General features: G+C 44.0%; 1 protein-coding gene across 5 annotated transcripts in view; it reads right to left on the bottom strand.

Moving 5' to 3' along the window:
* The window catches only part of Tbc1d8 (TBC1 domain family member 8), a 96,675-nt gene that overhangs the window by 32,697 nt on the left and 41,569 nt on the right, over positions 1–22,409 (bottom strand). For 2 of the 5 annotated variants that reach the window (XM_004844448.4, XM_087203711.1), the window contains exons 2-4: positions 22,293–22,403; positions 5,165–5,283; positions 2,352–2,580 (exon numbers count right to left, since the gene is read on the bottom strand). In XM_004844448.4, the coding sequence (XP_004844505.1) occupies positions 2,352–2,580; positions 5,165–5,283; positions 22,293–22,403 (459 nt within the window). Of the gene's footprint in view, positions 1–2,351; positions 2,581–5,164; positions 5,284–22,247; positions 22,404–22,409 lie in introns of all 5 variants that reach the window. The other 3 variants (XM_021258110.2, XM_004844447.4, XM_004844449.4) reach the window with 2 other exon arrangements.

Below are 22,409 nucleotides of genomic sequence, written 5' to 3' on the forward strand. Positions count from 1 at the left end.
ACTTTCTCAAAGATATCTAAATAGTCATGCAGAAGTTTCCCAATCCACACAAATTCTGGTTTTGAAAACAGCATTCATGGTGCAAGCTAGAGGAAGAAGGAGTGTGGATTATTCATGATGTCATTTTCAGAAATGGGCTAAACATTTAATGTGTCAGATGACAGGTGTTAGGCTAAGAAGACGGCACAAGCAGTTTCTTCCAAACAATCTAAACTATTACAGTATACCTGGGCACAGTGGTACACACCTGTAAACCTAGGTACTGAGGAGGCTGAGCCAGGAGAATGGCTAGAGCCTATAACTACAGGGCCAACCTGAGCAAAACAGTGAAACAGTGAGACCCTGTCTCTTAAAAAACAAAGTAAGGGGCTGGGGATTTAGCTCAGTGGGTCTGCCGCCTGCCTCGCAAGTGCAAGGACTGGAGTTCGATCCCAGGTACCAAAAAATAAAATAAAATAAAATAAAAAACAAAGTCATATAGTGAAAATGAAACAGGTGTTCTGTTCTCAAAAGTGTTTTGGATACAGGGGGGAAACAGTCTGAGCTCTCGTGGCAGGTTTATCAGAGACAGGTAACTTACAATGATCAACATCATCCTATACTAAGAGGCATTCGTTTCTTCCAAAATATTGTCATCCTAACAGGTTTAATGACAAATCATTAAAAGCGTCAGAAAATATTTCCTTTTCAAATTGTGTACAGAAAGGTTGTTGTATGTCTATAATTTCTTTCCATTTACTTTGCAATACTTTTCAGTGCTTTAATAGCTTTAAAAGGCCTCATTTTTACAGCAGGCTCGAGAATTGGCTTCCCCAGCTATTTCTAGGTGTTCTCACACAACATCTCTGACACACACGCTCTCTACCACACACGCTCTCCACCACACCACCATTGAGCAGCTGCTCTGGGAAGAGCCTCAAACAGGAAAGCACACCAACAAGTCAGTAACCATCCACACGACAGAACCCAGAAGCACAAACACAGGTGCAAATGATATGGGGCCTAGGAGAGGCTTCCCGGAGATAACAAAATCCAAATGGGGTTTTGAAAGATGAACAGGAGTTTCCAAACGGGCTAAGTATAGAGAAAGAAGGAAAACAGCATGTTCATTCAGAGAAGCATTTTTTCAGAAAGGAGAAAACTGGCAACGGCCAAGGTTAGGCCAGAGCACATTCCAAGATGGGAGAGGGCTGTTCGACAAGGAGTATGTCCTGGAGCATCAGCACAGAGGCTGCAAAGGAAGAAGGAGAAAACAGTGTGCAGGAGGCTGGTCACAGCAGACAGACAAGAGCAGCCCCTGCCCTGGTTCCACTTGAAACATAAAGAAAAAATATATATACATGTATGCACATGTGTGTGCAACAAGGGTGCCAGCTGCATGGGCGCTGGAAATGGTGCCGGGCTCTGAAAGCAGTGCCCAGGGGAACGGCTCCTAAGCATCCAACATACAATTGACTCTGTGCCTTCCTTTTTCACCTTGGAATCCCACCACCCAGGACAGTGCACGTGGCCAGAAAAAAACATGCGACATCAGTCAGTGCCTAAATCTCCAGTAGGCCCCACTGAAGAATTCCCTCTCTAGAAGCAACTGTGCACCCAGTAGTCGTGACCTCCAGGGCTGGGCATTTCTTAAATGCCGACCCCCCTTGCAGGAAGACATTCTCCCTTAGAAATATTCAGCCACCAAAGTGAAAATAGAAGGAAAAAATGGAAACAAAGCTTTTGTACATAGGGAGGGGAGGGACTTGGGTGGGGTGGATAAAATAAAATTTAATTTAAAATATTTAAAAAGAAATATTCACCCACCAGTTAGTTACACTATTTCCAAAGAGATCAACAGTAGCAAGAACCTCTCCATAGCCATTTGTTTTTTGTTTGTTTGTTTAGCTGGCGGGGGGGGGGGGGGAGGAGGGAGTCGAGACAGGGTCTTGCCATGTAACTCAGGCTGGCCTTGAACTCACTATGTAGCCCAGGCTGGTCTCAAACTCATGGCGATCCTCCTGCCTCAGCCTCCTGAGTGCCGGGATTACAGGCATGTAGCACCATGCCTGGCTCTCTGTAGCTATTTGAAGTGAGCAATAGAGAAATCTTAAGGCAATGAGGACAAGGGACTCTCCCCAAATCAAACCCTCCAGGAGAAGGAGGACACATAATTACAGATAATTATCTGCACAAGTCATCTGCAAACTAACCGAGTATCACTGCAGTCACCTCGAGCACTTATTTCAAGCTTGTGCTGGGGGCTCTTGATGCTAATGAGTTTAGGTGGGAGCAACACTAACCACCCCCAGGGGCACCTGTATCTGTGAGGACCCCAGGGCTGCAGGCTGCAATGGTGGGGCAGCACTCACGCTCCTTTCCCAGGAAGAAGGAGTAAAAGCAGAGGTGGTTGATGCTGAGGTACAGCCAGCCCTGGCGTGGCACCCGGCCCTTCCAACAGCAGCAGGAGTAGTAGGTGACCAGCTTCTCGGCCTCGGGGAAGTTGAACCTGGCTGCAAACTTCACCAGGGCCTCTCGGAACTTCTCAGGCTCCTCTTCCTGCTCGGCCACCCGGCTGCTGGTCTCCTCGGCGATCAGGGCCTGTGGCAGAGAGAGATGACCCTTATCCAGGGAGGGGGCAAAGGGGAGGTGGCCAGGACGGATGGCCACCGAACCTGAGGAATCTGCGCTGTGCCACAACACCCTCACCTGTCCATCGCTCTGAAAGGTGGCCAGAGCCACAAGAGAGAAGCGAACAAGGCCAGCTTGTACTCTGACTCCCTCCCAGCCCTGCTTCCTCGTGGCTGGCTTTTGAAGTATTTCAGTTTTACAGCACCAAGGATCTGAATTTGTCACCTCAAAATACGCCACTCTAGCATAAGGATTTCAAGCTGAAGACAACTGAGAAACAGAAGACATGGGCCCCACCTAAAACCAGGACCCAATCTCCATCTGTCCAGGGATTTTCCTCTCAGTGCTAGTGTAATGGGTTAGTTATTTAGCTTCGAAGTGTGCAGTCAGGGTAGTCTCAGCCAGAGTAGGCTGGGCAAAAGCAAACAGCACACACACCGAGCCAAGAAAGATAAATGTTTGGGTAAAAGGGAAGATAAGAACCTTTCCTCCCAGGAAGAAAGTTCCTATGCAGAACCTGCTAAGTCAGGGGACAGTTCCTCCCTGCCTCCAATGGGACTTCTGAGAAGCATTAGAAATACAAAATAACTGGTTTCCTTTAACTTGTCTTCTTTGAAACACGCTTTTCCTGCATTCTGCTTATTCATATAAGAGTGGGACAAATAAGACAATTTGGACTTCCATTCAGAATGCCCTCCTGGAGACAGCAGCCATTTCTCTTCCAATTTCCAATAAATACTCCCCTAACTTCCCCCCTTTTGCCTGCAGTTTCATTCTTCACCTTTGTGAGGCTATTGTGAGCTTGGTTTACACAGAATTAACTGTTTCACTAGGAAGAGGGAATTTAATTTTCTTTTTCAGTGGTGGCGGTAAGACCTGAACTTGGGGCCTTACACATGCTAGGCAAGTGCTCTACCACTGAGTCACATCCCCAGCCCAGGACTTGGACTCTTCTTCACCAGAGATGGCACTGCAAGGAATTCACTTAACAAGCCTTATGAAAACAGCCCTATTCTATTACTTTCCCCCATATGTTTACCTTTCCCTCAGTCTGTGACTCCAAACACCTACACTCCTTTTCCTTTGTCATGTCTCTCCTCTGCAAACTTACTGTTCTTTCTTAGGACCCTATAAAATGTCCTTTCTAACCACCCTTCGAGCTCATTACTGCAGAGTTTCTGTGTATGCATCCTGCATACAATAGTCCGTTTATTTTTTCTTGTTAATCTGTCTTGTGTCGGGTTAATTTCCAGGGCCCCAGCCACAGAACCCAGAAGGACAGAAGAAAAGTGTTCTTCTCTTACAGAAACGTTTCTAAAGCCTTTGCAGCAGAAATGAATCTTCCTTCTCCTAACTAAAAGAAATACCTAGATCAAAAACCCACAATAATCTACATGAGACCAAGAAAGATGCACTGAGTGTAAGGGGCAGCACCATAGCCAAGCCCCAGTGCCATCACTTGCAGGGAGCTGAGCCACACTCAGATGGTCCAGTATGTGGAGGCAGCCCCAGAGCTGGACACATCCCCATGATGGCCAGGCCCACCCCGACCCCACAGGCCAAGGGTCATGCTCAGAGGACACCAGTCACACTGCCAGACCAGCTGGACTGAGGCGGCCTTTCCTTTCCCTGATCGCGTAAGTGTCCCCAGTCTACAGAAAACAGCACTTCTATTATGTTCCTCTAAACTCAAACTTTTGCTCTCATACCCTTTAAGCAAAAGCCATAACACTTGAAGAAAAATAAAATCCAAGGTCTGAGATGTTTTACCCTAAGAGAGGAAAACTCTGCTTCAGGCTAATGAGTTCAAGTGTCTAATGAGAGAGTTAAATTTAGAGTAAGAAACTGTCTCTCCCAGTTTTAAAGCACTGATTATCCTACCTGTTATTGTGAGAAGACCAGTTATATAAAATGAAAACTCATAGGAGGGACCAACAAATACTTCCCCAAATAGTCCTCTCTGCTTTCTCAAAGCTTTATTGGTCTTAATTCCATTTAATGAACATATTTTAAGAGTAAACACCCACGATTAGCAGAAGGAAACTGCGAGGTCCAAAAAAATGACAACAAAATGTCACAGCTACCAAAAAAAAAAAAGTTGGGAATAACTAACTTAAGGAGTCAAATAATGTGCTGTTCAAAAACAGAAACAGAAATCCCAACATGATGGGTTTTTTTCCCCAAGATGAACAAAGGGCCTGCATTTCTATAAAAGATAATAGAAATTGGGCCTAAGGGTGAAGTCTTTCTTACTGTAATTTCAGGCATGTTTTCTGGACCTGACTCTGCAAAGTTTGACAGTTGAACTCATTTGGCTTTATGTAGTCAGCTAAAAAATAGAGTTAGAGGGCCAGGGATGTAGCTCAGTGATGCCATGCCTGCCTGGCAAGTGCAAGGTCCTGGGTTCAATCTCTGGTACCACCACCACCACCCCACACACACAAAAAAATCAAAAATGGGGTTAGAGGAGAGAAGGCTTAATACACTGCAGTGTTCGAGATGTCGTAAGAAAGTGATTTAAAAAATGGGGAAATATTAAAACCAAGGGACCCACCTTTACTTTTCCTTTGACAAAGCTGACAATGTCATCTTTATTGTCAAAGACAGACAAAGTATGGAGGAGATTCTGCTCCAGCCAGTCCCAGTGCTGGTTTATTTCCTCTAACGTTGCCCCTGGATTAGAATAGAAAGATGCAGAGATTAAAAACTGAAAGTAACTAGGTTCCAAATGTAATTCCTATCCCGTTTGTGTTATTCAAACATCAGGACTGTCACACCCAGGGCAATAGCTTGCCGGAGGAAAGCAGGTCCCTCCCCCGTACCCATGGTCTCTCTCACTGCAGCAATAGGATCTGCCAACACCACTCCCAGTGCCACCAGAGGGGACAGCTGACAAGGACAGGGACTGCTCTGTGACCATCCTGCCCACTGCACTAATGCACAGTATTGGTAATTAGCTGTTCCAGAACAAAATAACAACAACAAGTAACATACCAACTGGCTCAGTCTTGCTTCATGTCTCCCATGATAACATGGTTTCCCCAAAAGGTACTGCAGACCAAGATCACACAAGCCCTGCTGGCTGTGTGGGATCCTGTCACTTGCACCCTGCACTATTAACCCACGAGCAACAGCCTAAGAAACCCACAGGTTTGGAAATGGATACTTAGGATCACTGACAGCACTGTCCCTTCAAAACCTGTAAGAAGAGGTCTCTTCTTAGCGGGACACATTTAAAAGCACACAAAAGTATTGAAATTATACACAGTAAGTTAGTTTCTTTCAAATGCAACTAAAAAGAATTCACCACATTACTGAGGCATGAAGCAACACCATTAACAATGCACTTAGTCATCTGTGTTACTTCTCACGCAGCCTCTTGAGTTTGTCCACAGGACAACTGGACAATGGACACTTCACACAGGGACCATGCCCAGGTCCCTGTGATACTCCTGGCACACAGGAGTTGCTCCGCAGAGCCACTGGCCTGAAGCAAGCACGGGCTGGTGTATATCTGGCAGATCCCATCTGGCTGCAGTTCCAAACCAGTGCAGAGGGAAATGAATGAAGCGCCACCAAGTAAACAATAGCGCCGGATAATCTGCCTACATAGAGGCCCACAGATCATGAAGGCCACACAGCAGTCACCCTAAACCTGATTCAGATTCTCTCAAAACCAAACTTTCTTTCTGTTACCTGCATCCTTCCTTTCCCCACAGCCTAGATTCATTCATCTGATGACCTTCTCAATACAGCTCTAGCATCCCTAATCCAAAATCCAAAATATTGCAAAATCTGAACTCTTGAACACCAACATTATGTCACAAGATGCAAACTTTGTCTCATCCACAAGACTGAAAATACTGTATAGAATTAGGTTTCGGCTATATGGATAAGGTCCATACGAAACATACTCATGAATGACTTTTGTATTTTAGAGGTAGGTCCCATCCCCAAAACATTATATATATGCAAAGATTCTGTAACACAATGTTTTGGATTAAAACACTTCCAGTTTGGATAAGGAATATGCAAGCATTGTGGACACAGGAATCTCAACCTGCACCCCATGCAAGAAAGTGCCAGGTGACCCACACTTGGACACTGGTGTAGAGTCCTTGAGCATGAAGACCATCTGTATTAGGACAGCTGTTCTGAGAGAACAATTTGGAAAAGAAAAAAAGAAGTACCTAAGCAAACACTTTGTGCAGAAAAAATGAGTTAAAACAATAGCACTTCAATCCCTGTATCTTCCAATTTTTAGGTACAGCAGTGTCCACAGCAACCTCCTTGGTCATCACTACCGCCAGCTGTCTGGCCAACATGGGAGAGGGCCGACCCCATGGTGCTCTCTCCCCAGTACCTCTATTCACAGTCAGGACTTCCTGGCCTCTGCCCCAAGAACAGGTGACCAGGGACCCTCCCAGCTCTTCTCTGTCTCCCCTCCCTGGTCTTGCTCCCTAAGGGTCCATAAGCCCAAGAAACAGCCACTTGGGCTCACAAGGAGCAAACTCAGGGGTAAGCAGTCACGATCCTCTTGCTTTCTACTTCCTTCCCATCCGGGAGGCTCCTGTGGTGTCCAGAATCCACTGGCCCTTCAAGCTCACCACATCTCTTGGGACAAGGAAAGTTTCTGCCATTTAGGGGGAAGGGAGCAGTCCTGGGGATCCAACCCAAGGCTTTCACGCTGAGCTGCATCTCCAGCCCTTATTTTGAGACTAGGTCTGCTAAGTAGCCCAGGCTGAACTCAAATTCTGCCTCTTGGAGTGCTGGGATTGCAGGTGTGCACCACTAACTATGCCCAGCTAAAGGAAGCTTTTTTAAAACAAAACCAAGCCAGGCATAGTGACAGGTGCAGCACTGAGGAAGCTGAGGCAGGAGGATTACAAGTTTGAGTCCTGCCTGGATGACTTAGAGAGATCTCAAAATGAAAAATACAAAGTTATAGGGATATAGCCTGGTGCCAGAGTGCCCTGGGTTGGGTCCCCGGTACCTAAAAACACCAAGCCAAGCAATTCCAGTCTCCACACCATGACTCTCTTCAGGCTTCCAAACTTTGCTTGGCCTGAACCTGGTTCCTGAAGTGGCAATGACACATGGCAGGCTAAGCAGCTTAGGTGACATCGGGTCACCTACCTCTGCGCTAGTCTTCCTGGCCCCCTCAGGGCCCCCGATGGCAGCAGTGTGTCAGTCATGAGAATAACCTAAACTACGGTGTCTTACGCCAAGAAGGCCATGCATCACGGCCCAAGTCCCGGCTCCACAGAAGCAGATAACCACACTTGGGTCTTGGGGGTGGTAAGGCCCTGCTGCCTGGGGACTCAGGCCTTCTCTTTGTAGGTCTTTGTCCTTCATCATCTCCACAACAAAACCAACACAATGGGGCACAAAACAAACAAGGATGAACTGAACAGGGAGATCTTTATTGACCTTTAGTCATCTGCTATGTGCTCTTATAATCCTCGTTTATCAAAAACAAACAAAGTTGGAGGAATGGGAAGAGCAAGAGAGGGAAGAGGCCTCACCTTTGTGGCTCCCATCTGTTCCCAGCACTGTCACACTGATCTGCCACCAAGACCAAGAGCAGCTCAAATACCTGCCCAAGATCATGTATCCAATGGAGGGCAAACCTGTGCACAAACTCCCTCAGAACCATGCAGTGCCCCAAGGTCTCCTATAAGCAGCAACATTTGAATATTGAAGTATGGTTTGTGTAACCGTGGGCCTAGGACCTACTAGGGCTGAATGCTAAGTTCCTTTGTGCTTGCATTTAGAGGGAGCAGGTCTCTCCCTGGAATCCTGCCCTCCTGAATGACACAGGTGGTCATTATCCTGCAGGAAAGCTCACGGCACTAACACAGCTGTTAACTGCAACAAAAAGGCTACGAGAGATAACTGTAGATAAAATCAAGCTCCATCCCAATACCAGATCACAATTAAGACTAGAGAGAAAGACATCAAAAACTTATAGACTTTTATTCTTAATAACAATTCTTCTAGGGCTGGGATTTAGCTCAGTGGTTCCACCGCCTGCCTCAAAAGCACAAGGTCCAGAGTTCGATGATCCCCGGTACCGAAAAACAAAACAAAACAAAACAATTCTTTTATCTACTGGGAAGGGGCTTATGATAAGGAAAGATAATTCCATAAGAAAACCAAGCCACACCTTGAGAGAGAAAACAAACACATTAAATCTACTGTAGAACCACAGTGAGCTTTTATTAGAACCCACCCAGCACCCAACTGTCAGACCTGGCTGTGGGCCTCTCCTGGCAGAGACAGTCAATGTGATGAAACTTTTCCACCCTACTGTCCATTTCCTACTAACACTGCCAAATGGCAGGGAAATTTTCCAAGCTATAATTTCCTCTGCAGGGAAATCTCATGATGGGCTTCCCAAATACCATAAATCAAAGCAAGCCAATGGCACATCCGCGACCTCACAGGACTAAAAAGTAAAGTCATTCAATGTATGTCACACATACATGTAGGTTTGGAACCTACACTAGAGCAGAGTTTTTCAAATTACATAAAGCTGTGCATCTGAAAATAGCTCAAAAAGAAAATGAAATACAATTGAAAGTAGATTGCATGCCTGCTGGTAAGCCTCTGCTTAGTTATACATGTTCTTATAAGTGTGTTTCTGTCTGACACTGCAGACATACAAGTGTTAAGAAAGCGAGACTTTGCCACCTACAAGCAGAGATAGGATAATGAAAAGCATACAAATTTATTCAGTGCTGCAGCAGTATTTCTCATCCTACGGCAGCCCTGCCAAACCCAGACAGAAGAAAGGGAACTGTGTAAGGGTCTAAGGGGGGCTCCTCAAAATTCCTGTGTGGAAGCCCTCACCTTCAAGGTGACTATTGCAAGAAGAGGTCAGGGACAGGCAAAAACCAAGAAAGGCCAGGTGAGGACACAGTGAGAAGGTGGCTGTCTGCAAACAAAGGACAGAGCCTCATCAGAAACCAACCCTGTTGGCACTATGATCTTGGACTTCCAGTCTCCAGAACTGTGAGAAAATGTATCTCCCAAATGTTACGGGAGCTGGAGGTGTCTAAAATCAAAATTTATAGCAGAATTGTGGATGAACACAGAAGAGCAAGTAACAAAATGACACCATTTTATGAAGGCCTCTAATTCTGCAGAAAAACTTTTCCATTTTCTAAGAAAACTAAAGTCCAGTTGAAAAATCAGATTTATAGATTCAATATTAGAAACTGCAGAACAAACACCACTGATGATTTATGAATAACCAGTTCTACCTTGGAACAACCACAAGTGGCCAACTGAGGACATTTTTCTGAATGTCTGGCATGTGCTAGGTATGCCATATACTTACCAGCATGACCTTCCTAAAAATATCACAAGGTAGCCAGGCTTTGTGGCAAACTCCTGTAATCCCAGCACTCCAGAGGCTGAGGCAGGAGGATCGCCAGAAGTTCCAGGCCAGCCTAGGCTACACAGTGAGTTCAAGGCCAGGCTGAAGTACAAAGCAAGACCTGGCTCAAACAACAGTGATAAAGTAGACATCAATATTACCATTTTCTGGGCAAGAAGTAAAAAAGTTATGCAAAGAAAGAGCCAACCCAGAGCCTGTTCACGTGACTGGGACCTTGCTGAACTGTGACGTCACCAGGGACAGGAGCTCCCAGCAGCTGAGTCACAGTGAAACACATGGTATTTATTCTCTTAGGTTTTCCCCAGGGGTGTTTTCAGGAAGTAAAACAAGCAACTCATTGTCTATACCTGAAGCTTCTGCACCAACTGGCCACAAATAACTTGATCCAAGCGTAAACTGAAAACACCAACTGTTTCTCTCTGCATAATAAGTATCCCACTGAGCTAAGCGCCTTTTCCAGCCACCCAGAGGCCTAGTTTAGCATGAAATGGGCCTCAGGGTGCACGGTGCAGATCTGTCCCTTTGAAATGGCAGCACAATGCCCCCTCGCCAAGCACTATCTGCTCTCTGAAAGCTCCGCAGAGACAAAGGGGTGGGCTCGACAGCACTGCTGTCAGGCGACACTGCTGCTGTCACTCATCACTACCGTGCAGAGAAATTCCACGGGACAGTGGCAATCGAGCAAAGGAGAGAAGGCTTTATTTTCAGAAATCTCGCACACCATAAGGCTAAAGCACTATCTTTGTGGGACTGTCACCATGATTTACAGGATTGTTGTGTTGAGATAGGGTCCCACTGTGTAGTTCAGCCTGGCCTTGAACTCACTATGGCGCTCAGGCTGGCCTTCAATTCTCAGTATCTTCCTGCTTCAGCCTCCCCATTCTGGGATTACAGGTGTGCGGCACCACACCTGGCTATTTACAGGATTTTTACCTACGTATTTTCCCTACTATGTAGTTCTGAATACCTCTTTGCCCCCTTTTCCATCAAAGAAAATGAGTCTCCACATATTTACAATACATGAAATCAGACAAACTCAACCTCTGACACTGAAAGTAAAAATAGAATTTATAATTGAAACCATTAAACTATCTTTGTATTATGACCATCAAATGCACTTCTCAGAAACAGAAGCAGGAAGAGACAGAAAAAACTGACCTACAACCAAAAAAAAGAAAAATCAATTAGTTGAAAGAAAACCAGAAATAGCAGAGGCAGCAGCATCAGGAGCCAAGGACATGAAGCAGCCGTGATTAACAGCTCCAGACGTCCAGAAGGCCTAAGCCCTGGGAGACACTAAGAGGGAGGCAGAAAAAGAGCCAAGTCAGGCCCTTAAAGATGCAGAACACACTCACTGATAATGAGTGATACTGCAGGGGATGAGAAACAGATTAGAAATCACAGAAAAACAATTAGGGAACTTGATTGAAGGCACCATGAGAAAACAAACAAAAAACAGAAGGAAAAGAATTGACAGCAATCACAAAAAGAAGAGCTATAGAACAACAAAGGGCTTAAAATACTAAAATGTAGCCAGGTGTGGTTGCACACACATCCCAGCACTTGGGAGGCTGAGGCAGGAGGATCACTGTAAGCTCAAGGCCAGCCTGGGCTACACAGTGAGTTCAAGGGCAACCTAAAATACAGAGTGAGACTCTGTCTCAAAAAAAAATACTAGAATACGAGTAGCCACAATGCCCCCCGCCCAGGAGTGGCAGAGAGCAAAAAATATTTGAAGAAATAAGGGCTAAAATTTTTTAAGTATGGTGAAAATTATAAATATATGATTCCAGAATCTCAATAAACCCTAAGCAGCAAATGAATTGGGAGAAAAAAATCACATTAGTCATAATGAATATGAGTATCATTACCAAGTTGGTATAAACCAGTTACAGTGGACCCTCAAGTTACAACCAGCCTGACATATGAACAACTTGTGTTAATTAGGTTAATGGAAGATTCATTTGCTTCTTGTTAGGTAGAGAGTGTACCCAGGTAAATATCGAGGTCTCAGCTGTATTCACTTATAACCAACTTCAATTACAATAGGGTCCACTGTATAAACAAAGAACAATACAATAACACAAGAACAAAGAAAAGAATGACAGCAGACTTACCAGAAACAATGAGAAGATACGGAGCAATAGCTTTAAAAAACAGTCCTGGGGAAAAAAGGTCAAATTACAAGTACTTCCAGAAAATTTAGGTGAATTCCTGTATAACTTGCAAATGGGAAAACCTTCCTATCTATGACTCAAAGTCAGAAACTAAAATGTTACAGGGCCAGGAATTTAGCTCAGTGGTTCCAGCACCTGCCTCACAACCATAAGGTGCTGAGTTTGATCTCCAGTACCAAAAAAAAAAAAAAGAAAGAAAGAAATGTTACAAATCCCACTACATTAAAAGGCAGGGAGGCAGGGGGGGCGAGGGGGCGGGTGAAGTAAAACAAGCCAGCCAAAGTTACCAAAAGACAAATGATAGGCTGGAAAAAATATTTTTAATTTCTTATATAAATAGCTAATATTCTTGATATTGAAGAAGTATCTAAAACTTGAGAGGAAAAAAGAAAAACCACCCAATAAGGAAAAAAATGAGGCTATTAATAGGAACAAGGAGTTTCTGAAAATAGCTCTTAAACAGGAAAGATGATCAACATTCTGTTAAATAAAAAGGAATACAAATTAAAACCATGTGGAAACATCACATCTTACCTATCGGGTTGGCAAAAGTTTGGCAATGAGTCTTGTGGCAGGTTTGTGGGAAAGCAGGTCCTTCACACACTGCTGGTGGGAATTTTTCTAAATGGTACAACTCAAATAGGGGAAAGGAAATTTAGCAATATCTACCAAAACTCCAGAATCATTTACACACTTCTAGGAATCGATACCAAAGACCCAACAATAAAGGTGTAAATGATTTAGGAACAAGGACATTTACTGCGGCAGCAATCTGCCATGACAAACAGTAAAAGCAACCTCAACGTGCATCAGTGTAAACTATGAATAAACCATGGGTCCTTCGCATACGTAAATGACAAAAACAAAGATCATCTCTCCCTCTGATAGGCAATAATTCCCAGGACATGTTAAGTGAAAAAAAGTACAGCAAGAAACAGACTAGAAAATTTGTGAAAGAAAGGCAGAGGAACAGAGATACATATTATACATTTAACATTTACAGAGCAAGACAGTGGACAGCTAAACCAGAAAAGGAGTTCTACAGAGCAGAGGGAAGGAACCAGGGCTGAGGCAGTGAAGGTCTCTCTACAAAGACTTCACAGATCTGATAGGTTTAATTTAGGAAGCATGGTAGTGTTTCACATTTCTTAAAAATTAAGTTACATTAATAAGGGGGAAAAAATCGACCCTAAAAAACCAATAAAATTTATCAGATTACTGAAATAATTACACAGAAAAAATAACTATTTTAAACAGTGTTTTGACTAAATATATTCTACAGCCAAATGTAGCTACAGAAAGGTGAATTTCATTTGCGTATTCTTGTTAATAGTAACACTGGTATTTAGAAATGATAGCTATATTACTAGGTATATGGACTACATAGATAATTATGTGGACATTGTTAGAAACCAAAATTTTCAGTGTATGAAAAAACCAGAATCAATAACTGTAGTTATACAGGTGAACTGAAAAAGCAAGCTTTAATTTATGATTCTCTTTGTCATCACACATACTTCTTAGGTTTATTTACTCAAAAGGTGTTAGAAGCAATAACATCAGGAACAATAAGCACCCCTGAAACCTAGACCGTGACCCCTAAATCCTACTTCTCCACTGAAGGGCGCCAGGAAGGATGGCTGATCCAGAGAGGAAGCGGAAGTAGCCAACCGAAGCATTTGACATCTTATCATCCAGAAAGCGCTATCTCTGCCTACTGCTATACTGCTGTAACAACATACCTGAGGCCCAGGGAATGAAAGAAAAGAGGTATTTTAGCTCACTGTTTTGGAGGCTGAAAGACCAAGATCAAGCATCACACTGTGTCAGGACAGGGCAGAGGACTTCACATGGCAGGACTGTGTGAGAGGGAGACAGCACACCGAGGAAACCACACTCACTTTGCAGTAACCTGCTCTTCTCCTGGCAACCAACCTGGTCCAGCAAGACCTGCTCCAGTCTCCAGAGAATGAAGCCAGTCTCTCAAGAGAAACAGTGGTGCCTTTGTGAGCACGCGTACCTCATGAGAACTGAGGCTCAGTGTGAGGCTGGGTGGGGACAAACCACATTCAAATCACTGCACTGTCAAAGATGACAGGGATGAGACTGAGTCCTGGAAGTCCCCAGAAGGGGTTCTTAGCAGGCAGAAGATGGTCCGATGTCTATGGCAAAAGACAGCAATTACTGAAACAGCCAGTATGTATTTTTAAACTCCTGACCTATAGAATTTACTATATAGTCCTTCAACTTTTCCTTATGTTTGAAAATTCTTAAGAAATGTTCCAAGTAGAAAACCTCTACTTTAAACACTAGCCAACCTCGGCAGAGCTAAGAGTGAGACAATCAAACCTATGTGCCAAGATGAAAAATCATACAGGAACCCTTAAGAAGTTTTCTTCCTCAAAAAGTTGGACCTAAGTTTATTTAAAAACCTTTGCAAGTATCTTCTGTTTTTCAGGAGGTATGAAGAAGGTCGGAGGACTGAGCTAGATGACAGGGGAGGAAGAAGACAAGCGCAGGTGTGACATCCTTTACAAAAACCAGCCAATGTCCTCAAAGAGGCAAGGAGACAAAGAGGCCAGGGAGTGAGGAGGGGTATTAAATAAAAGGGAAGTAAGAAACACAACAGCCCAGCATCAAGTGTGGTTCTTAAAAACAGACTAGAACAGCCAGGTGTGGTGGTGCATCCCTGTAATCTCAGCACTCAGGAACATGGCAAATTTGACACCAGCCTGGTCTACATAGTGAGTTCGAGGACAGCCTGACCTACACAGCAAGATTCTGTCTCAATAAAAAAGAAAGAAATTGCTGTGCAAGCACAAGGACCTGAGTTCAATCCCCAGTACCAAAATAAATAAATAAATAAATGAAAGAGGGAGAGAGAGAAGAAGGAAGGAAGGAAAAGAAAGAAGATTAGAATCACCCAGACCCACAAAGGATGCTTAAAGCCAGTAAAACCTCAAGACTGAACTGAATCTAAGTGACTCCAACGATCAGTTAACTTTTACTCCAATGATGATGCTGTAGTGATTTAAGAGGGGCCAAATTCTCAGATAGTCACTCAAATGTGCAGGGTGAAATATCAGCTTCTAGGGTTTGCTTTCAGATGTTTCAGGGTAGGAAGAAAAGGCTGAGAGAGGAAGAAAAACCAATAAGGCAAAACTTCCTTCCCAGCGCATCTGCAAAAAGGCTGAAGAATCTCATTACTTTACTACTCTGAGCTACATTTACAAATCTTCAAAACTCAACAATTACAAACCCCTTAGTAACTAAAAAGCACCATAAATCTAGACAAGTAACCCCCAAAAAGGAGGGCAAGAAAATAAGACAGAGAATTTCACACTCTCTGAGTTTCCTTAATATTATGGGGTGTGGGCCAGGGATTTAGCTCAGTGGTTACAGTGCCTGCCTTGCAAGTGCAAGGTCCCAAGTTCGATCCCTGGTACCAAAAAAAAAAAAAAAAAAAAAAAATATTATGGGGTGAGATTCCCTAATCACCAAACCCAAAATCTGAAACTTTTTGAGCTCTTATATGATGCTGCTCCAAGTGAAAAATTCCACACCATGGAGCTCTGTTTCATAAACATTATGTATTTAAAATATTGTATAAAATTACCTTCAGGCTATACACATAAAGGTATGTAAGAAATGTAAGTTAATTTCGAGATCAGACTTGGGTCCCACCTCCAAAATATCTATCTATCTATCAACCTATCTATTTATGCAAATATTCTGTCTTAGTTACTTTTTTCCTTGCTAAAACAAAATACCCAAAGTTAAAGGAGGAAAGGTTTATTTGTCTCACAGTTTACAGAGGTTTCAGTCTATAGTCAAGGCAGGCTGGCACGGCAGACAAGCATTGAAGAGGAGAAACAGTTCGTGGTAAAGGACACTGCTCTTTCTATCCCTTACATCTTATCCAGGTACTTAGGCAGGTAGCACTCACACCCTTAATCCTAGTGCCCATGAGCCTAGCATTGCACCATGAATCAATTCCAGTGTCACACACTCTAGATCCAGCCACCTCCAAAAAAAACCCCATCTATGACCACACAAGGCTTTGTGGGGACATCTAGACACAAGCCGTAACACATTCCAATTTTTTTTTTAAATCCAAAATCTGAAATACTTTTGGTCCCAAGCATTTTGGATAAGGGATACTCAGCCTTTAGTTTTTAAAGCAGGATTACTCACAGCCCTAGGCAATTCAGATACATGAGGTTCTAGTGTAAAGTGATGAAGCCAGAGAAACAGCATCTCCTAAACCAGCCCTTTGGGATATCTGGAATCCAGGGGAGCTGGAGTAGGACAGCCACCCACCAGCCAGAGATAGTCAAGGGCCAGGAGCCTCTCCAGAAGAACACTGTCCTTTTATGATCAGTAAGAAATCACATAAATCAGTTACCCAAATCATCTTTTGAAGCCCATATGCCTCAATTTCTCTTTATCTTCTACAAATTAAAGGGATTAAGCTAGGTGTTTGCTAAGATCCTTTTCCAAATGGTCTGCAACCTGTAAGATGCTAGAAGAAAGTTTGATCCCAGGTTTAAGTTTGATCGCAGGTTTTTTTGTTTTGTTTTTTTAAACAGAGTTTCACTATGTTACCCAGGCTGGTTTCAAACTCCTGAGCTCAAGTGATCCTCCTGTCTCAGCCTCCTAGGTGCACCATTGTATCTGGGTCTAAAGATACTCAACACATTGCTTTTGACCTCAAAATATTCTAAATCTAAAAACTGGACTCAGCATTCACCAGCTTTTTGAGTAACTATCAACAACATCTCCAGGAAGGAAAAAATCCCTTCAGTGAATGCTGTTATGTATGCAAAAGTGAAATTATTTAAAAACATTATGAGCCCGGTGAGAGTAACTCCATGGTAGGAACGGTAGCCTGCACCTCTCAGTCACATCTGGGGTTCAAGCCCACATGGAAAATTCCACCCAGTGTTGTCCTAAGGAAAAGCAGAAACCAAAAACAAGTGTGCCAGCTGGCAATGCCCGACCCCAGAGCATGGATGCAGGAGCTGGGTGTCCCTCCTGCCAGGTCCCACCCAGATGTTCCTTGAAGCATCCAGTGAGGGCTACGCTCGGAAAAATGATCTGGTTGGCACATCCTCCACCACCCTGGCATGAGATTCAGGAAGATGCTAATCTGATCCATCTTGGAACATTTCCTCCCTTAATAAAGTTCTGTCCAAAGACAAAGACAACAGTGATGCAGAGTACAAGAAACCAGAACACCAGGCACGGTCAAGGGCACGGATAAGCACATGTGCGTCAGAGAGGGTGCTTCAAGAAGACACCCATCACAGCCGCCCTGCACCAAGCCGGCCAGACAGGAGCAGAGCTCCTGTGCCTCACATCCTTCTCCAGAGTCAGATAACGAAGCCACCTCCCAAGCCGAGCAGAGCCATGGGGAAAGGGTTTAATGTGAAGGCACTTTAAAAACACAGAGCAAAAAATAAAATAAAATAAAAACACAGAGCAAAATAAAGGACTGGGAGAAGGAAACAGAAAGACAGGCCTTTTGCAGATGGGATGAGGTCCAAGAGATCAAGGGCGAGGGGAAGTAAGAAGACCTCAGATGTGTCCCGTACACATAACAATGCCACAATGAACGTAAACACTGTATGCCCTAAATACGAACAAAAGTAATGATATTAACAATAATAATGAAAATGGGAAAGGGGGATCTAGAGACAGAGGGAGAGAGATGGGGAGGGGCAGGGGAATAAAAAAGAGAATCAAGATGTGTTATGTACATGACCTACTCCCTAAGATGAATGCAAACTTCATGCACTGCAAAATGTTCTAATAAAATAAAGTTTAAATCACACATATACCACATTCTGATTAGCCAAAATCTCTCAGAACTTCCTTTAATGATCTCTGAAACTTAAAAAAGATTCCTTCTTCATTTTCCAAACCTACACTGTTTTTACAAGCTCCAGCTGCCCCAACTATGATGGGTTCCAGGACTCCCAAGACACTAGACTCTGGCTGCTCAAAGCTCTTATGTAAAATGCTGTAGTATTTGCACAGACCCTGCACACAACCTCTGGTATACTGCAAATCATCTCTGGAGTCCTTAGAATACCTAATACCACATACATGACATGGCAATAGTCGATAGATTGTTTAGGGAAAAATGACCAGGGAGAGTCTGGTTTTTCCCATGCAATTTTGTTTCTAAAAAGAAAATTCTTTTCTCTGGTACCAGAGATTGAACTCAGGACCTTGCGCTTGCAAGGCAGGTGTGGGGCCACTGAGCTAAATCCCTGGCTTGTTTCTAAATTTTAATGCACATGTCACTGAAATTGCAGATACAGAACCCACAGATAGTGAGACCTGCTCTGCCCCCAGAAGCTGATCTCCTAACTATCCCTGCAATAATACCACCCCCTCCTTTTTTCTCCTTTCTCACTTTCCTTTCACTCAAGCTCACAGGACAGAAGTTGCTAGGGATGGAAAACCCCTCATCTGTGCTCCAGTAAATAGAACCAAACTCCACTGGGGGTCAGAGTTCAAACCCGGGTCTCTGAAGGCATGAGTGTTACTCAGAGACCATCTGTACAAAGGTCTCGATGAGTTTCTCATAGAATTTCTGCCCATCAGCCCTGTCCCGGGGTGAACACCCATTCTGCCTGCTCTAAGAAGTCGGCTTCCAGGGACCAAAAAGACAGACCCACCCAGGCCTTGATCTACAGCAAAGGGAGTCAAATGAGTGCATGAGCAGCTCAATCCCCAGAATGACAGCAGAGTCTCCCTGTCCTGCAGGGCCCCACGGAGCTCACCACAGCTTAAGCAAAACTCTGCGAGGGCCCTGGCCTCCAATCTCTCCTGTTCCCTCCCGCTCTCCTCCCACCCCTACCTGGCCTGACTGGGGCTTTGCACCTGGGCCTCTTCCCTCCCACTTCTATGTACCTCATCCTTCTTTCCACTTGTGTACCAATCATCAGACATCTGATTCCAAAATGAAAGGGAAATACAGTGTGCAAATGATTAAATTTTTTAAAAGTTATTACAGTATAAGACACATTGCCACTAATCTCCTTCAGAACACTCCCCTCACTTTGAACACACCTACCCCATTATTCTCAGCTCTTTCTGAAGCAGTTCTGGAGTCCTCTTTCATGTTTTTAAGAGCAGTTATCAAAAACATGATAGGCAGGTTTGTAAAAACATGACAATGTGTCTTGAGTTCGCCTTACCCACCCAATCTGGCACTGTGAGACTTCCATCTCTTCCCCAAACTCAAAATGACTGTGAAAGGGAAATGTTTTAGATCAGTTCAGGACACGGAGGCAGCCAACACAGCACAACTAAAGACACGAAAGAGGACTTCCAGAAGTGCTTCAGAAAGTGGCAAGAATGATGGGCTAAGTGTGCCCAAACCAAGGGGGAGGATTCTGAAGGAGATTCATGACAAACTGTCTTTTATGTAATAAATCCTTTTCAACTTAAATATTCATCATATTTTTCTTTTTTTTTTCTTTTGGTACGGGAATCGAACTCAGGACCTTATGCTTGTGAGGCAGGCATTGGAACCACTGAGCTAAATCCCCGGCCCCATATTTTTCAATCATACCTCATAATCAAAATATCATCTAGCCTTAAAAAGGAAAAAGGCACATGCTGCGGCATGGCGAACCGTATGATGTTAAACTAATGAAATAAACCAATCACCAAAGGTGACCATGGTGTGACTCCACTGCAAGGAGGGACCATGTCAAATTCATAGACACAGAAAGGAGAAAGGTGGAGAGAGGGAAATGTGGAAAAGCTTTTGTTTTTATTTTTATGAGTCCATGTTTGTGGTGCATAACGATGACATTCATTATGGGGAGTCGGTGCATGGACACAACACAGCTCACTTCTTTTCACTTCCCTCTCTCCTCCCTCCATCTCTTGGTCTCCTTCCCATGTGCAAAAGATCTCTCTCCCTGTTTCCTATTATCTGCCCTGTATTTTGCTCTTTTCATTTGTTTATTCTTTGGGTTTCTCATATAAGAGAAACCACGCACTAGGCAATACTGAACCTTGTGTGACTGATTTATTTCACTTAACATTATGGTCTTAAGGTGCATCCATTTACTTTCTTTTTTGGATCATTTGTTTCTTTGTTTGTTTCTTGCTATATAGTTCAGGCTGGGCTTGAACTCACAACGATCCTCCTGCCTCACGCTCCTGAGTGCTGGGGTTACAGGCATGCATCATCACACCCAGCACTGTGCACACAGCAGTGACAGAATTAGTAAAATACAAATTCTAGTGACAGAGTTACAGGCACAAAAGGCACATCACCCAGCAGGATGGGGGACAGTGGTCAGGCTGGCCTGAGCTCTCTCATATCACTTTACCAAATTCCAGAAGATCCTGAAGAAGCAGCTGCCAAGCTCTCAAATGTGGTCTATGACTGTCATATCCCACCACAGTGTCATTCAACTCTACAAGCAAGGAGCAGCCACTTGCAAAGGTGAGGACATTCAGAGAACAGGACTCTCATGGGACATTACTGGAAGAAGAAACCAAGAACCCAGCCAGTTAAGACTGAACCAAAATATGCTGGGCACAGAGGCACATGCCTGCAATCCCAGCACTCAGGAGGCTGAGACAGGAGGACTGCCAGGAGTTTGATGCCAGGGTGGGCTACAGTGTGAGTTCAAGACCAGCTCAAACTACATAGCAAGACCCTGTCTCAAAAAAATAACAAAATAAAATAAAAGAGTCCAGTCAGGAAAGCCATACCTGAGTATGACCATTAAATCAACAGAAATAAAGAACTGATCTGAACAATAATGGAAGATATAGATGCAGGACATAATGGGGCTTACAATGTAAAACTAGTAACTTATTAAAATCAGAGACTAGGGAAGCAGAGGGGCTCAGGCGTGCTGGCACCCTGTCCCCTAGGGTGGGGCACCCTTCATGAACACTGTCAGCACTGAAATATTGTTTTTTCAAAAACCACAATTCTAGCCTTGTAATGCTTTCAAAATTCTTGTCCCTCCACCTTTTGTGAACCATTTAGAAAAATAACCTCTCTTGTGCTAAAGAAACATTTAGTTCAGCACTTTTTTGGTTTCACTTTACTTTCCTTTTTTTGAAATCTAATCAATACTTTCATTGAAATGGCAGACAAGTTACAGTGTAACTAGAGGTTACTGTAGGTGACTAGGATTAGTGCCATAGGTATTTTCTTCTTTGTATTCTTTAATGTTGATTTCTTTATATTGACTGTCATTTTTTATCATTTTACACAAATACAGAATCATTATTCCTAATTAAAAATAAATAGACTGAAAAAGCAGCTAAGATCTTCACAGCAGTGTTAGGTGGTGGATATGAATGAGAATTTTCTTTGTACTTGTTGTATTTTCTGGGAGGTCTGATATTGCTAGTGGACAGGAAGTGATGTTGAAAATTTATGGTACCTAATAAAGTATCAAGAGAAAAGCCAAACTAAAAGATCTTTATGTATCTATGCTGACACAAGATAAATATGGAGTAAAGAGTTACAGATGATTTTTTCCTATTTTTAACTTCCAAAAGGTTATTTGTGTAGGAAAAGAGACAAACAGAAGGGGCATCCTTGGAGGTAGCCACTCCAGGCCCAGGCAGAGATGTGGCAGTGTCCCAGGGAGGGACAGTACCCAGGTGAGGCAAAGGTGACTCTGGGGTCCCGGTCCCCTAGCACCCAAAGTCCCATGATTTACCCTCATGACACAGACAGAGGCAGCCCTCAGACTTCGCCGTCACATGGTGACAACACATGTGATCCCATGTGCAATCAGAAAGATCCCAGAGAGACAGCTCCATCTGTCCTCAACCAGCACCCTGAAAGCCAGCACTCAAAGGCTAGGCATGCCCAAGCTCAGGTGCTTCCCAGGGTTAAAGACGAAGATGGGAGAGGGGACATGGGGCAAGGAGGTGGCATAGGAGGAAGAGGAAGTAAGGAGGGCTGCGGGTGGAGGCTCTGGGTTACCTTTCGGCATCCCCGACATGCAGTTCTCGACATGCTTGGATCCCAGGGCCTGACCCTCGCACCAAGTGCAACTCACCAGAGGCGACAGCCCAGCATATGTCTGGTCCACTCAGTGACTCACCACATGCGATGGGAGAGTAGACCTGGGACCCGGGGACCTGCAGCAGAATCCGAAATGGGGCAACCCGTGCATTGGAGTCCAGCACGGCATCCAGAGCGCCGACCAGGCGACCTTAGA

The sequence above is a fragment of the Heterocephalus glaber genome, unplaced genomic scaffold (genome assembly GCF_053883595.1).
Source record: "Heterocephalus glaber isolate CG9 unplaced genomic scaffold, H.glaber_assembly_v1.0 deba00000470, whole genome shotgun sequence".
Taxonomy (NCBI): Eukaryota; Metazoa; Chordata; class Mammalia; order Rodentia; family Bathyergidae; genus Heterocephalus; species Heterocephalus glaber.